The 14,123-nt window shown below is 35.8% G+C and overlaps 1 protein-coding gene across 1 annotated transcript; it reads left to right on the top strand.

Moving 5' to 3' along the window:
- Positions 1 to 1,504: 1,504 nt before the first annotated feature.
- LOC131650844 (uncharacterized) lies at positions 1,505 to 1,951 on the top strand. The gene has a single exon (XM_058920556.1). The coding sequence runs from the start codon at positions 1,505 to 1,507 to the stop codon at positions 1,949 to 1,951; it is 447 nt and encodes a 148-aa protein (XP_058776539.1).
- Positions 1,952 to 14,123: the final 12,172 nt, after the last annotated feature.

Below are 14,123 nucleotides of genomic sequence, written 5' to 3'. Positions count from 1 at the left end.
TTTAAACATTCTTTTGACTCACCCCAACCCTAACCGTCGTCACTTTTCTTCTTCTTCTGTATCTCTGAGAGAGGGGTGATTTAGGATCGATTTTGATTCAAAATCACCCCTCCAAATCGTTCTTGTTTCTCTATTAGTTAAATAAGTGATTTTCACATATAGTTAGTGTTTTTTGTTGTGATTTCGTCATTTTAGTGTGTCGTTGTTCGTTTTGATTTCCCGTCTTTCTGCGGTGTATTTTGTTTTTCTGTCTTTGTGCGCAGTGTTCATTTGTTTCAGGTTAAAAGATGAGTTTCGATCTAGTGGAGATCCTATCTATAACTTTGGTGCCATTAATGCTACAGATCTGGAGACATGAATATTTCAGACATTTCAATATAGTCATAGTTATATTCGTAGGCATATGCAATTTGCCGTTTTATGCTATTAACATGGATGTTGTGAGTTTGTTTGCAGATTCATCCTTTTTGTTTTTGGCGATTCTTAATTTGTATTGCAACAATGTACTTTATCGATTGTAATGAATGAATATTTTATTTAGTCAAAAAAAAAAGATATGAGCCTTTTGATATCATTTATTGGTAAAAATTAAATAGTCCACCACTAAGCGCTCCCTCACCTAAAATTTAATACTCCCTCTATTTTTTATTATAAGTCATTTTAGACTTTTCACATAGATTAAGAAAAATAATAATTGTTGTATAAAAACGAGAAATTATAAAGGTTTTTACAAAATTATCCTTCATTAATGACATGTGGAAGATAAATTTATTATAATTGAAAGGAGAGAGAATAATAAATATTTAAGGATATAATAGGAAAAATAACATTAATTATTCATTGGAATTGTAAAACGACTTATATTTAAATACAATATTTTTCCAAAATGACTTATAATAAAAAACGGAGGGAGTAATAAATATATTAGTAATTTTTTTTATTTCTATTTTATTTAATAGGTATAAAATAGTCATGAGATGAATAAAATAAGAGAATATTTCAATTCACATTTTGATACTCTTAGGCACTAGTACAATTCCATTTATGCCCCTGTTTCTGGAGATACACATCAGGAATCATATTTTTTTGTTGTCAAAATTTAGTTTTTTACTAAGAAGAATCTCACTCTTTGGGGTTGTTAAGCAGCATGTGCGCTTCTAAAAATACTATCTGTTTCTGGAGATACACATCACAGAAGCATCTTTTATGGTCAAATTTTGACAAAAAGTTGCGGAAGTTGAAAACTAGTCTTAAGCGTTGGAACACAAAGGTTTTCGGGAAGATCGACTTCAACATAAGGGAGGGTAAGAACATTATCAATGATACCGATGCTCTTCTAACATCGATAAAGGAAGATGACTTAAGGGGTTTGGTGGAGTTAAGGAGCGAGGCGACTCGAAAGATGTGGTTGAATCTGAAGAGCAAAAAAAACATGTTGTTGCAAAAATCCAGAGTCAAATGAGAGGTTGATGGAGATAGGAACAACATGTATTTTCATTGCGTTATGAAAGCTAGGAGGAGGGAAAATTTTATCAATAGCATTCAATCGGAAAATGATGTTTTGGAGTCGGTGGGAGAGATAAAGGAAGAGGTGAGGAGGCATTTCGAGAGCAAGTTTTGTGAACCTGTTTTTCACCGTCCTTCTCTCGAAGGAGTTTCTCTGAAGGCTATTTCATTCAGGGAGAAAAGTAATCTTGAAGAACTGTTTACGGAAAAGGAAATAAAGGATGCGGTTTGGGGTTGTGAGGGATCCAAGAGTCTGGGGCCGGACGGTTATAACTTCTTTTTCATAATAAAATGTTGGAGTTTCACGAAGGCTGATTTCTTGAGGTTTTTCAATGATTTTCACAGTAACGATATTCTTTTGAAGGTTATAGTGTCATTGTTTATCACATTAATTCCTAAAAAGGAGAAATCTATTGCTCTCGATGACTTCCTTCCTATTTGTTAAGTCGGGTGTTTATACAAAGTCGTTTCTAAACTTCTGGCTGCAAGATTGAAGTTGGTGCTAGACTCTATTATTTCTAATTCGCAGTGCACTTTTATACCCGATAGGCAACTTCTTGAGGCAGTAGTGGTCGCGAACGAAATTATTGGTTTGACTTCAAAGGAGAAGAATAGATGCCTTATTTCAAAGTAGACTTTGAAAAGGCGTACGACAAGGTGAATTGGGCTTTTCTTAAATTCATGTTGAAAAGAATGGGGTACGGGGAAAAGTCGATTCAATGGATGGACGTGATGGTTTGTTCGAGTTGGATGTCGGTTCTTGTAAACGGCAACCCAACAAGAGACTTCGAGGTCAAGAGAGGTTTACGGCAAGGGGATCCGTTATCCCCTTCTCTTTTTGTTATCATTGCTGAAGGTTTGACCGCTATGGTGAGAAAGGCAGTAAATGTCGACATATTTTCTTGTTTTAAGGTGGTTAACATGATTTTGGTAGAATGTTAGTTTTGTTAAGGAAAAATTGCATCAATGACTTGGTTTATGTTTAGTTTGAGAACAAAGTTTGGGCGAGAAATATTTTAGAAGAATTTTATGGAAATAAATTCCTTATTTATATGAGAAATACTCCCTTGATACCCAATGATACATTTACACTGTATTTTATAATATGAATGTGTATTCTTCATTTTTTTAATGATTTTTATATCACTTTGGAACCTGTGCAATACTATATTAAGAGAAATGAAATGCTTACATATGATTTTACACCACACCGTATTTTTATACGTATCATATACAATTTCCCTTTAATTATTACTACCTCTGGTCCTATTTATAAGAAAAGATTCTCTTTTTAGATACATTGAATAAGTAATGTATCCGGACAATATGTTGTCCAAATACATTATTTATTCAATGTATGTAGAAAGGGAATCTTTTCTTATAAATGGGACCAGAGGGAGTAATTTTTATTAAAATTAGATTATGTGCCACATTTAAAATAAGTTTACAGGCTACGGTGTAAGCATAAGATGTTATACTTTTGGTGTCGCTATAGCATACCTCCTATATTAATTGTCTATATATGGTGTCAATGCTATACGGTGTATGAAACTAATGTCAACATAGCAGAGCTCCTATTGAGGAATGCTATGGTGACACTAAAAGTGACACTAGTATCCTACACCGTATGTCATTATCTGAGTAATATATTCACTTATTAACAGACACATATTTCAAGAAGAAAATTAAATACTAAAAAATTAAAAAAATACAGTATATCATACGGTGTATTGTCATATTGTGGTGTCAAATTAGCATTTCACTCTCTATAATTACATTGTAATTGTTAATTGTGCAAAAGTGTTTTTCTCCTCATAATATTTTCTATATGAAAACTAACATTAATATTTTTTTTCTCCTTTTCCCTTGTTTTTTAACATGTTTCCCCCCTCTTATTTTAATACAATTCTCTTTGCACTAGTAGTATAAAAGAGGTTTCATGCATGTATTGAAAACATAGCAAAGAACAGACGCACCGTAACTTTGTCCTCACACGCTCGGAAGCTTGAAACGTATTGGTTATCACCCAAAAGTTTCAAAAGTTGTTGCATTTCCGACCTCGTGCCCATTTTCAAGTCTTTGAGATTGTGTCGTTCATTATATACTTGCTTGATATTTGAAATACTATCCGGTTTTTTTCGTTTCAAATCGGAAAGTATGTTTCTTGGCGCCACTTTGATTGTCGATAAGTCCGAAATAACATTCTTCTCTTCGTGGGACAACTGATACGCAATTGGATGCCCGTGTAGCTTGGTTTCCAAGGCATGATTATGAAGTCCACAAATGACGCTAAAACGCCACAAATCATCAATCCTACAAGTCACGCGCAACCTAAACGGACACCCACACTTCTCGATCTCGTGTCTTCGATTTGTTGGTACATACTTCTCACCTCTCTCACAATTCAACATGACAAAATCTTTCCGTTTACTACTTCCATTGTCGGACCTTAATATGACAATGCCAAATCCAAGTTTAGTAGCTTCACTTTGAACCCAATCAAGCAAATGTTCACGACTAGCGAAGCTCATATCATTATGAATATGTTGTCGAACATCCACCGCAACAATCATGTTGTTAACATCGTTAACTGACTCTTTATCAATGTTGACCCCTTCCGGAACTTCTAAGTCATCAGTGACTATATTGTCTGGATGCACCATACCTAACATATGCAAAAATACAAAAAAACTGTTAAAACTGTTTTTTTTATTTCAGCCAGGCATTATTTCGGAAGTACATTTCCGAAATTTGTTAGGTGATTTATTTCGGAAATGTACTTCTGAACTGACGCAGTTTTGTTCCTCTTAAATCAGCAAAAATGTAGTGTAATAGGTTATGATTTGAATGATGTTTACCTCAAATTATAGATTTCTATGCTCCCTTTAGTATGATCAACCGTTTGAAACTTGATTTTGAGAAGAAAAATTGATTGAGATTGATTGAGTTTTGGAGAGGGTTTGTGATGAAAATGATGATATAGTGAAGGAGGGAAAACTGGATATATGGATATCTTATTTCAGAAATACACTTCCGAAATAATACCTGAAATGTTTTTTTTTTAATTTTTACTGATTTCGGAGATGTATCTCCGAAAACACCACATAAAAGGTGTTTACGGATGTGCATTTCCGAATTCTGAGAAACTCTGGAAAAAAATTACTTCGGAAATACATTTCCAAAGTAAGGGTATTTTTGGGTTTTCGCTGGAGGTTCTCCCCATAGAGGGGTCTATAAAGAAAATCTCTTACTTCTTTTGTGGAAAACACATGCTCGGCCTAAGGGTAAGGCAAGTAAGGCCATTGCCTTGGGTCTCACTTTTTTGGTCCATATATTAGAAAAAAAATTTAATAACCAACTTTAAAAAAAAAAAAACTTAAGAAACCATATTTTCAAAATAATTACCAAAATGTCTTGGTTTGGCAGACCCCTAAGGGTATGCGCCAAACCAATTGGCACAAAGCAACAAAGTTTAGGTGAAGTAGCTATTTCAAATGGCGCATACACACAATGTAGCCATTTAAAATGGTGCATTCATGCTACCCCACATTAAGTATGCCATTTGAAATGGCGCCTATGTGGGGTTCCTATTTTTTCCCATTTATTTTAAGTAATAAATTGGAACCCATTTGAACTACCGGAACCAGATATTGCACCAACGATTGAAATAAATAAACCCCGATTTTATTTATAAATTTGAACAACACGATACACCGACAAAAAAACCTGATAAACTGAAAATAAAAAATATCCTAGTGTCCTTCATCACCTAAACGCCCCTCCGTTCCGCATGCAAGTGCTCGTATAACACGTTGAGGACGTGTATTGCCACCGCGAATCCTAGGGCCACCCCTTCCCCGTCCCCTTCCTCTTGGTTGTTCAGGTTGTGTCTGTGTAGACGACCCTGGCGAATCCTAGTATACTTTTTTAAGAAAGTGTAATACGGTGAACTGACTTTATCGGAATGTCGCGGTAAGCAAGAGTCGCCAGCGACTTTTATTTTATCCAATTGGAAAGGCTAAAAGAACAGGAAAGACCTTTTCAAAGATTTTGAGTTCGGGGGGTAAGTTATACAAAGGGAAGGTGTAAAGCACCCTTTGTATCCATGGTTATCCATGGGCTCTTAATTGCTTGGCTCACTTTTGTTTTCAAAATGTTTGAATTGTTTGAAAAGTTTGAAGTGTCGTGTGTGAATAGAAGAACTTCGTTTAAGGACTTTAGCTTGTAAATAAGCATAGCCTTGTTTTGAAAGTATTTGAAAAGAGAGGTATGAAAAGTAATTTGATTTTTAGAGCAAACAATTAGTAGCAACTACCCTAAGTTTGAAAAATCGTTCTTTTAGCTTTTCGGGCAAAAGGATCTATTCATACCATGAGAGGGCAGGAAGTCTTTCAATTGGATGTTAAGGGTCATCGAGGTTTATCGTTCGCCACAAGACTGTCCCTTGCCATAAAGAGAGCAGGTAGTCTAAGGGAAGGATATAATGGTCATTTTATCTTTTTAGGCATCATGCGAGGATACCTTAGCAATTGGGACAATTATTCTTTATAAGGCAAACTCGAGGGAGTTTCAATAACTTTGAAGGCGACAGGCAACATTGCTTTAGGTATCCTCGGAATCGAGGGACTTGACTATTTAGTATACTTAGAGGCAACAAGGCAACAAGATAAGGCAACAAGGCAACCAGAGGGATTACCCTAAAGGTGTGTGGGTGCACAATCACGTGGTTAATATTCAGATAATTTTATCTTATAATTAGTGATCTAATTTATTTTCAAGGCTTTCACTCCCTAAGATTACTAACCACGCAGTATAAAAATGCAAAATTAAAGGCAGAAATTAATGTCTTACGCTATTACAATAAACACTTGTAGGCGGAAAATTAAAGGCGGAAAGATTAAATCTAAATTATTACAATAAACACCTGCAGAAGGAATACAATGATATTGCAAGAATTAAACGGGCAAGGCAAATAGTGTCATACCCCAAAATTTGCCCTCATATATTTACGAACGCCATTTTATTTCGAATAAATGAATTGGCACAGTGGGTAAGAACTTGAGCATGAAAGCTACAATGGCGCGAGGCCCCGTGTTCGAGTCCCTCTATGGACATATTTTCTTTCTTTTATTTTGTTACTAACTTAATTTCCATTTTAAATTACTTTTCTTAAAATAAAAAAAAAATGTTTTTATTGATTTTAACTAATTTTCTACACCTTTTTACATCTTAATTTAGTTTTTAGTTAAAAAAAAAATAATAATCCTAAAACAGAACTCAATTAATTCTTTTTTTGGGCTTTTAAATTATTTTTAATTAATTAGGGTCCAGTATACTTTGACCTAATTTTACATTTTTATAAATAGGAATAATTACTAATCCTAAGGGGGATTTTTTGGTTTTCATAAGGATTTGGCAGCAGAAAGCACCCTAACAGAACCGCAAAAGGCCGTGGAAGTCAAGATTTTCGCAGACCAAGAATTCGATCAATTAAGCCATTCTGGTGTTTGTGAAAGCCCTCTCGACGCCTTCTGAAGTGGATTGGACCGATACTAACATCCAGAACATTCCGAATTATCTCCAGCAAAGTCACGGTTTGTGCCCAATTTCTCGAATTCGATTACGCTCATATGATCATCATAAACAACATATGAATGTATATCCTGGATCGTGATCATGTGTAGAAGCGCTCTGTGCCATTTAATTTGTATTTAGTTACAGATTGAAGATCGTGCCATGGCTAGGGTTTCTGAGTTTCAAATTGGGAATTATGGTTACAGACAAAATTGACCGAGACTAATGCTTTCGTTGATTTCAGGGGTTCGACTATTGTTAATTTAGGCCATCGTTTTGGATTTATTACTGAGTATCTGCAGGTATTGGAGATGAAGGTCTACAGCCACACGCAAAAACCGTGGGCGAAAGTCCCCATGTTCTTTAAACTCCACGAAGAAGAAGAAGATACAGCGCGCGATGTTTCTTCTTTTTTAATTTTGAATCTTCGTTTTGTTTTATATATATTAATTTATGTTAGATATGTTAACAGTGATAGCTTAGTGTCCTAATGGCAAGGCACGTTGTTTGGAACCTAGACGACCTGGGTTCGATCCCAGCGTCGTGCAATATTTTTTGCACATTTGTTTTGTTTCAGATCCTGCATCCCTAGTTCCTAAAGGAACATCATAGGCCTTCACATCAAGACCGTCCGATCGTTTGAAATGCAAATCCAACGCCATCAGAACGCAAGAGCACCATAGGCACCCAAGATCTCGCCACAGCAAATTGCTACGCTAAGTTTTCTCTTTTTTGTTTTACTTTTAATTATATAAATTCAATTTTTATTTTATTTATATATATATATTTATTTCTTTTGTAATTTCTTTTAATGAAATCTTCTGTTCTTTTTTTTTTACATAATAATAATATTTATATTTATAATACTTTTTATATTATTTTTATTGATTATATTTATTATATTTATTCTATTATTTTATTTATAATAATTACCATATTTATTTTTATTTATTTATTTTTATTTATTTATCTTAATTATTTTAATTAGATTATATATTTTAATATCTTTAACAAAATTCCATATATATCTTATTTTTATTCTAAAAAATCCATAAAAAATGCCTTAGCGTCTGATTTTATTTTCTTCCACCGATTTAATTAATTAGGTCGCGAGACCAATAATTAATTAAATTATTTACGTTTTTATTCCATTCGTATCCTAATCAGGGTTTATGAGAATTTCCCCTACACTAAAAAATATTTGTCTGTATCCTTTTCAGGTTTCATTTTCGGATGCCTTCCGATAACGCGCCACGTCAAGCCACAAGCTAAGTCCTATTTCGTATTTATTTTAAATAACTGTTCTATTTTATTTTGTTTTTTTTTATCAAATTAGGGTTAAACTTAATTGCCATTGAATTAGCCCTGCACTCACTGCTTCCTCTTATTTCTCTATTCAATTATCAGATGGTCAGAGTCAATGCTTCAATCTACTTCCAATTCTCAACCTTCATCAATCGAAGCTAAGTTTCTTTTACCCTTTTTCTGTATTGTTATGTTTATTTTTAGGGTTAACCCTAGTTGCCTCTGAACAAATAATACACTCACTCTCTTCTGTTTATTCTTTCCTTTTCAATTTTCAGGGTTTGTTGACCTCCGAGGCAACCTCCAACCGCTAACCATATCAGATCAAATACAAATCTAAGTGCCTCTTATTATCATACTATTCATTTATTTTAATTTCTTTTTTTATCCTTTTTATTTTTAGGGTTAACTCATTCGCCCTCGAACCTGATAATGCACTCACCCTCTTTTGTTTGTCATTTTTCTTTCTTTCAGGGTTTGTCAAATGCCAAAGCTACGTTATTGGTAACCCTAAAATCTCTTCTGTTTTTATTATTATTACTTATGTCAAACCCTATTAAGGGATCCGCTGGTTTCATTTTCCCCTTCCCCATTACTATTGTTATTATTTTATATTGCTGCGTGGTTAGTAATTTAGGGAGTGATAACCCTGAACTGGATTAGAGTCACTAATTATAAGATAAATAACTGAATTGAACCACGTGATTGTTGCACACACGCACCCTTTTGGGGTAACCTCTCTGTTGCCTTGTTGCCTGTTGCCTTTGTGTTTGTTTTGCAGAATAGCCATGTCCCTCGAATACGAGGATACCTCAGCCATGTTGCATCGATTAAAGGTCATGGTCCCTAATGATGCTGCCTTCGATACACTAACATGACCTCGACCCTCGGAAGTTGCCCACGAATAAGGCTGAGGTATCTTCTGGTTGCCTAACGAAAATGGCTTATTCTAATTCTTGCCTTAGACTACCTGCCCTTCTATGGCATGGGACAGTCTCATGGCAAAGGATGCTTCGACGACCCTTCAACCTCCAAACGAAAGGCTTCCTGCCCTCTTATGGCAAGGATAGACCCTTTCATTCTGAAAGGCTAAAAAGAGACCTATCATCTGAGTTTAAGGTAATTGCCCCTAATTGCCTTGCAATGCTCATCTTTAATATTCTTTCTCACAATTCTTCGAAAACAGGCTACGCTCATTTACGAGCTAAAGTCCATTTTTTCCTCTTTCATCTACATTTTCTGAAAACGAGCAAGCAAAGCAATTAAGAGCCCATGTAAAACCATGGATGCAAAGGGTGCCTTACACCTTCCCTTTGCATAAATTACCCCCCGAACTTAGATTTCTTTAAAAAAGGTTTTTTTTCTGTTTCTTTTTGCCTTTCTGATTTAGTTTGGATAAAATAAAAGTCGGTGGCGACTCTTGCTTAACCGCGACATTTCGATCGATAAAAAGTCAGTTCACCGTATTACAGAACTGGCGACTCTGCTGGGGATGAATTTCGATTAAGAGGGGTTACCTTAAAAGTTTAGGATTCACCTTAAATGTTTTCTATTGTTTGCTTTGTTTGTTTTATTTTTCAGGGGCGTTTTGGGAAAATTGAAGGACGGATCCTATTCCCGGATTCAAGAACACTTAAGCTTAGGAGCGGCATAGTCATGGAGATCCCCCTTGTGCATGCTTGGGGTTGGTCAAAATGAAGTTCGCACTTGAGTTAGGCCTCCACTGGTTATTGTGTACCTCTTTTGCATGAGAGAGGTTTACGCATGTATCTTTGGGTGCGTCGGAGCTCAGGGACCTTTAGTCACCTTTAACCCATCTTGGCCTTTAGGAACGTAGTGGGAGGACTACTCTTGATGCATGTTAAGGGCATAGTCGCTACCCGATACTACAACTCAGATAGGTTTCTTCCTAAAGTATCATTGCGTGGTATGCATGTACCATGTTCGAGGGTGCTTTAGAGGGGGCTGACAATTTTGAGTCACTTGGTAGAACCCGATGCTGAAATCTCCTTATCCATAGAAATGCCTTTGGGAAAGACACCTAATCAAACTCCATGCAAGCCTTAAGCCAAAAAATGTGTGACTTGTGTGACTTACTTGTGTATGCTACTAACCCTTCTATTTCTTTGCAGGACTTGTTTGTGGGACATTTCGTCCTTATTACCTTATGCCTTACTTAATGCATCACATGTGCATGACATCATGACATCATGACATCATAAGCATAACATGATTTAACTAACCCTTTCAAGGATCTTAGGAATTTAGGGCGCACGATTTCAGGTGCCGTTATCAAAGACTGAATCCCTATCAAGGGGCAAGAGGATTTATTTTCCTCTGGCCACATACCTTCCAATTCAGAGACTCGATACCTATCAAGGGGCAAGAGGATTTATTTTCCTCTAGCCATGTACCTTAAAATTCAGAAGCATCCCGAATCAGAGGCGATGACCCACTGGATATGGTGAGCTTGATTCCCATAGAAGAACACCAAAAATCAGAGTTCTTCAAACGAAGAAGCGACCAAATCATTTTAAAACGTTGCTAACTAAATTTCCAGAGGTCCTTGAAAATAATTGCATCTGCATTCATAACATTGCATCACATGTTTCCACCACAGGTTTCTCACCTCCTTGCTGTTTATTTAAGCATCATGAATCTCGAGCAATCAGTCAAAGACCTTCAAGCTCAGAACGCCCAATTTCAAGATCTGATCCTGAACTTGTCCAAGGGGCAAGATGAACTGAAAACGCTCCTTACCTGTCATACCCTAATTTTTGACCCCCCTGAGATGGCATATCTTCAGGATTTTTCATCAGATCAAGACAAGTTCCCAGAGCAGTAATTTCTCCATCTGGTACTTAATCAAGGATGCTCAAAGACAAGAAAGCTCAGGCAAAGGATCAATCAATACAAAGACTAGTCTCTAATACAATCATGGGGCTCAAAAACTTCACTTTTCTCATCTATGATTGATTAGACATCCAGTCATCTGAGTACAGGTTTACTCAAGTCACCAGACTAGGGTTTGGAGCCTATCAAGGACTAAAATCAGGGATCACTTTTGGGAAACCCTAAAAAGCCCCAGGGAACCATTCAAAGACATCAATCATCTTCAAATAACTCATATGACAAGATCTACTGGACATCACACTTCAATTCAAAGTCTACAGTCATTATTTTCACATGGTCGACAAATTAGGGTTTTGACCTAATTCACCAAGATAGTTGACTTTTGATCAAGGCATGAATCCAAAACTCAAGACATGATTCAAGGATCTCTACTACCTCCATATAATCCATTTATATCATCCATTTGGGGAGAAGATCTTATTTCTACACAAAAGCCCAAAAAATTCACTTTGTCAGGAAAAAGTCAACTGTGAAGGATCATCATTGACTTTTAAGGTTTTTGGTCAAAAAATGACTTTCAAAGATCAATATCATCAATATATGGATGTCAAAGTCATTTGGCCAAAGAAATTCAAAGAAATTCATCAAAGAACGAAAAGTCGGGAATTAGGGTTTTTTGAAGGCATGGTGAGAACTCAAAATTTCACCTACACAACTCAAAAAACTTCCAACATGAAAGTTGTAGATCTTGCAAAATAAAACAACTTCTTACAAAGGAACTTTTTTCAAAAGATCAATCATTTATGAAGTTTTGGAAATTTTGAAGTTTAGGTCATAAACACTTAGAAATTTTTCTAAGTGTTTTAACCTAGTTTTCATCCAACTTTGGGCTCATTTTTCACAAATTTCCCAAATGATTCTGAAGAAGACATAAACTAATGATTTAAAGTAGATGTTTAGGGCTTTCCAAATTGTGTTCAACCTTCTCCAAATTCAATTTGAGCTAGGAGTTATGCTTGTTCAAAGTTGGCCTCATGAAGTGAAATTATAGGTCATGGACACTTTTGGACTTTGCAAATTTTGTGCAAATAACCTCTCTTATGGATGCTACACGACCCATAACACATCTGAAAACATGCCATGCATTCATTTTCACCATGCCATAAGAATTGAAGAAGATTCTAAAAACAAGAACATGTGATTATGTAATGATTACATTTGTGAATTTATGGCAAGTTGATGAATCACCCAAGGAATCTTCTCACCAACCAATTAGAGCTCATTTCTGGCTCAGAATTGTCCCCTAAGATCAAGCAAAATCGAGGGCTAGGGGATTGATCAAATGGAATCAAAATTCCCATCATTGCATAAGAGATATTTGCAAACTTCCTTCATGGCTAAGAAACCAAATCAACCTCACTAAGGAAGCTCACTCCTCTGCAGCTATACTGATCCATTTGCCTATAAATACAGATGCATTCCTCATTCAAAAACACACCAAAGCAACCATATTACTTGCTTTCTCTTTCTCTTCTCTTGTTCATTGTTTTTCAAAGTTCTTTGGCAAGAAGAATCGATTTCTTCAAACCAGAGCTTATCTTTGGGAAGTGAGCATTCTAACATCTCAAGGGAGGTCATTTGAGGTGATCCAAGCACCTGGATCACTTCTGTAGGTGGAGGAACACCATTGTTGCTCTCACTTTGGAGCATCTGCAGTTGGAGGTCCATGGAGTGATTCAGAAGGTTTCAAGGCAAGCCAATCATCCAGACACACTCCTCAGGTCATAGTGAAGCTAACCAGATGGCTGCAGCTCATCTGTAACTCCAAATTCAACAACCTCCATGTTCACTTGAAGCTGAAGTCGAGGGAGGTTCATAGAACAATTCAGAAGGATTCAGGCTACAATAAGCATCCAGTTAGCATCATTGAGTCTCAGGGAAGCTATTGAGATCATTCATTCAAGCCCAGGTGCCCTCAATCATCCTCACGACCTCCATTTTCAGAGGTAAGTTTCTGAACTTCACCTCTCTAATTTAAGTACTCTTTGTGAAATAGCTCGATTCTATCTTGTTCAGCATCATCAGAGGATTGAAAACCCTCTATCATCATCCATTTATCTTTCAGTATAGTCATTTAATTTGATTTTGAAATTTTAGGGTTCTTCACGATTTCTGGTAAATTAGTTAGATGTAGTTAATATTAGTTCATGTTAGTTACATATTTAGAATCGTGAGTGAATTTAGAGCAAGTTTCATGTTTACATCATGGCAAATGGTTGAGAAACGAGTGAGTTCAGAAATTCAAATTCATAGAGCTTGAGGTTGAAGACGAAGATGGTGGTGGCGCGCAAATTTTCAAACTCAGGTCTAAGTTTATTTTATTTTGATTGATACCTGTTTCATTAACGACTAAAACGTGATAGCCCAGTGGTAGAGAGTGTTTGTGTGTTGCGCGTGCCCAAGGTCTGGGGTTCGAATCCCCCTCGCCCCAGACCTTTTGATTTTATTTCTTTTTTACTTCTATGCATTTGAGTAATATATGAATTGCAATGGAACCATGCATATGACACCAAGCGCGCGTTGGCTCAGTGGTGTTGTTTTGGGCTGGTAATACAAAGGGCGTGGGTTCAAACCTGGTTGGTGACAAAACCATATTTTTTACCACTTTTCCCATTTAACTTCTTCACAACTTTAACAAATTATTTAACCTATCAAAATAAATCATTTTCACTTCATTTTTCACACACTTGTCATTTAATATATCTATTTTATGAATAATCAAAAAAATCATAAAAATATTATTTATTTCATATATTTTTATTAGGTTTAAAATAGTATGATTTAAGTGTTATATTAAAATGTTTTAAATACATATATTCATTTTG

The sequence above is a fragment of the Vicia villosa genome, linkage group LG2, assembly GCF_029867415.1.
Source record: "Vicia villosa cultivar HV-30 ecotype Madison, WI linkage group LG2, Vvil1.0, whole genome shotgun sequence".
Classification (NCBI taxonomy): domain Eukaryota; kingdom Viridiplantae; phylum Streptophyta; class Magnoliopsida; order Fabales; family Fabaceae; genus Vicia; species Vicia villosa.
The sequence above is the reverse complement of the archived record's forward strand: the minus strand, read 5'-3'. Positions and strand labels throughout refer to the sequence as shown.

What these genes read in the sequence shown, in the direction of transcription:
- LOC131650844 (XM_058920556.1), top strand. Translation starts at nt 1,505, where the DNA reads ATGAAAGCTAGGAGGAGGGAAAATTTTATCAATAGCATTCAATCGGAA.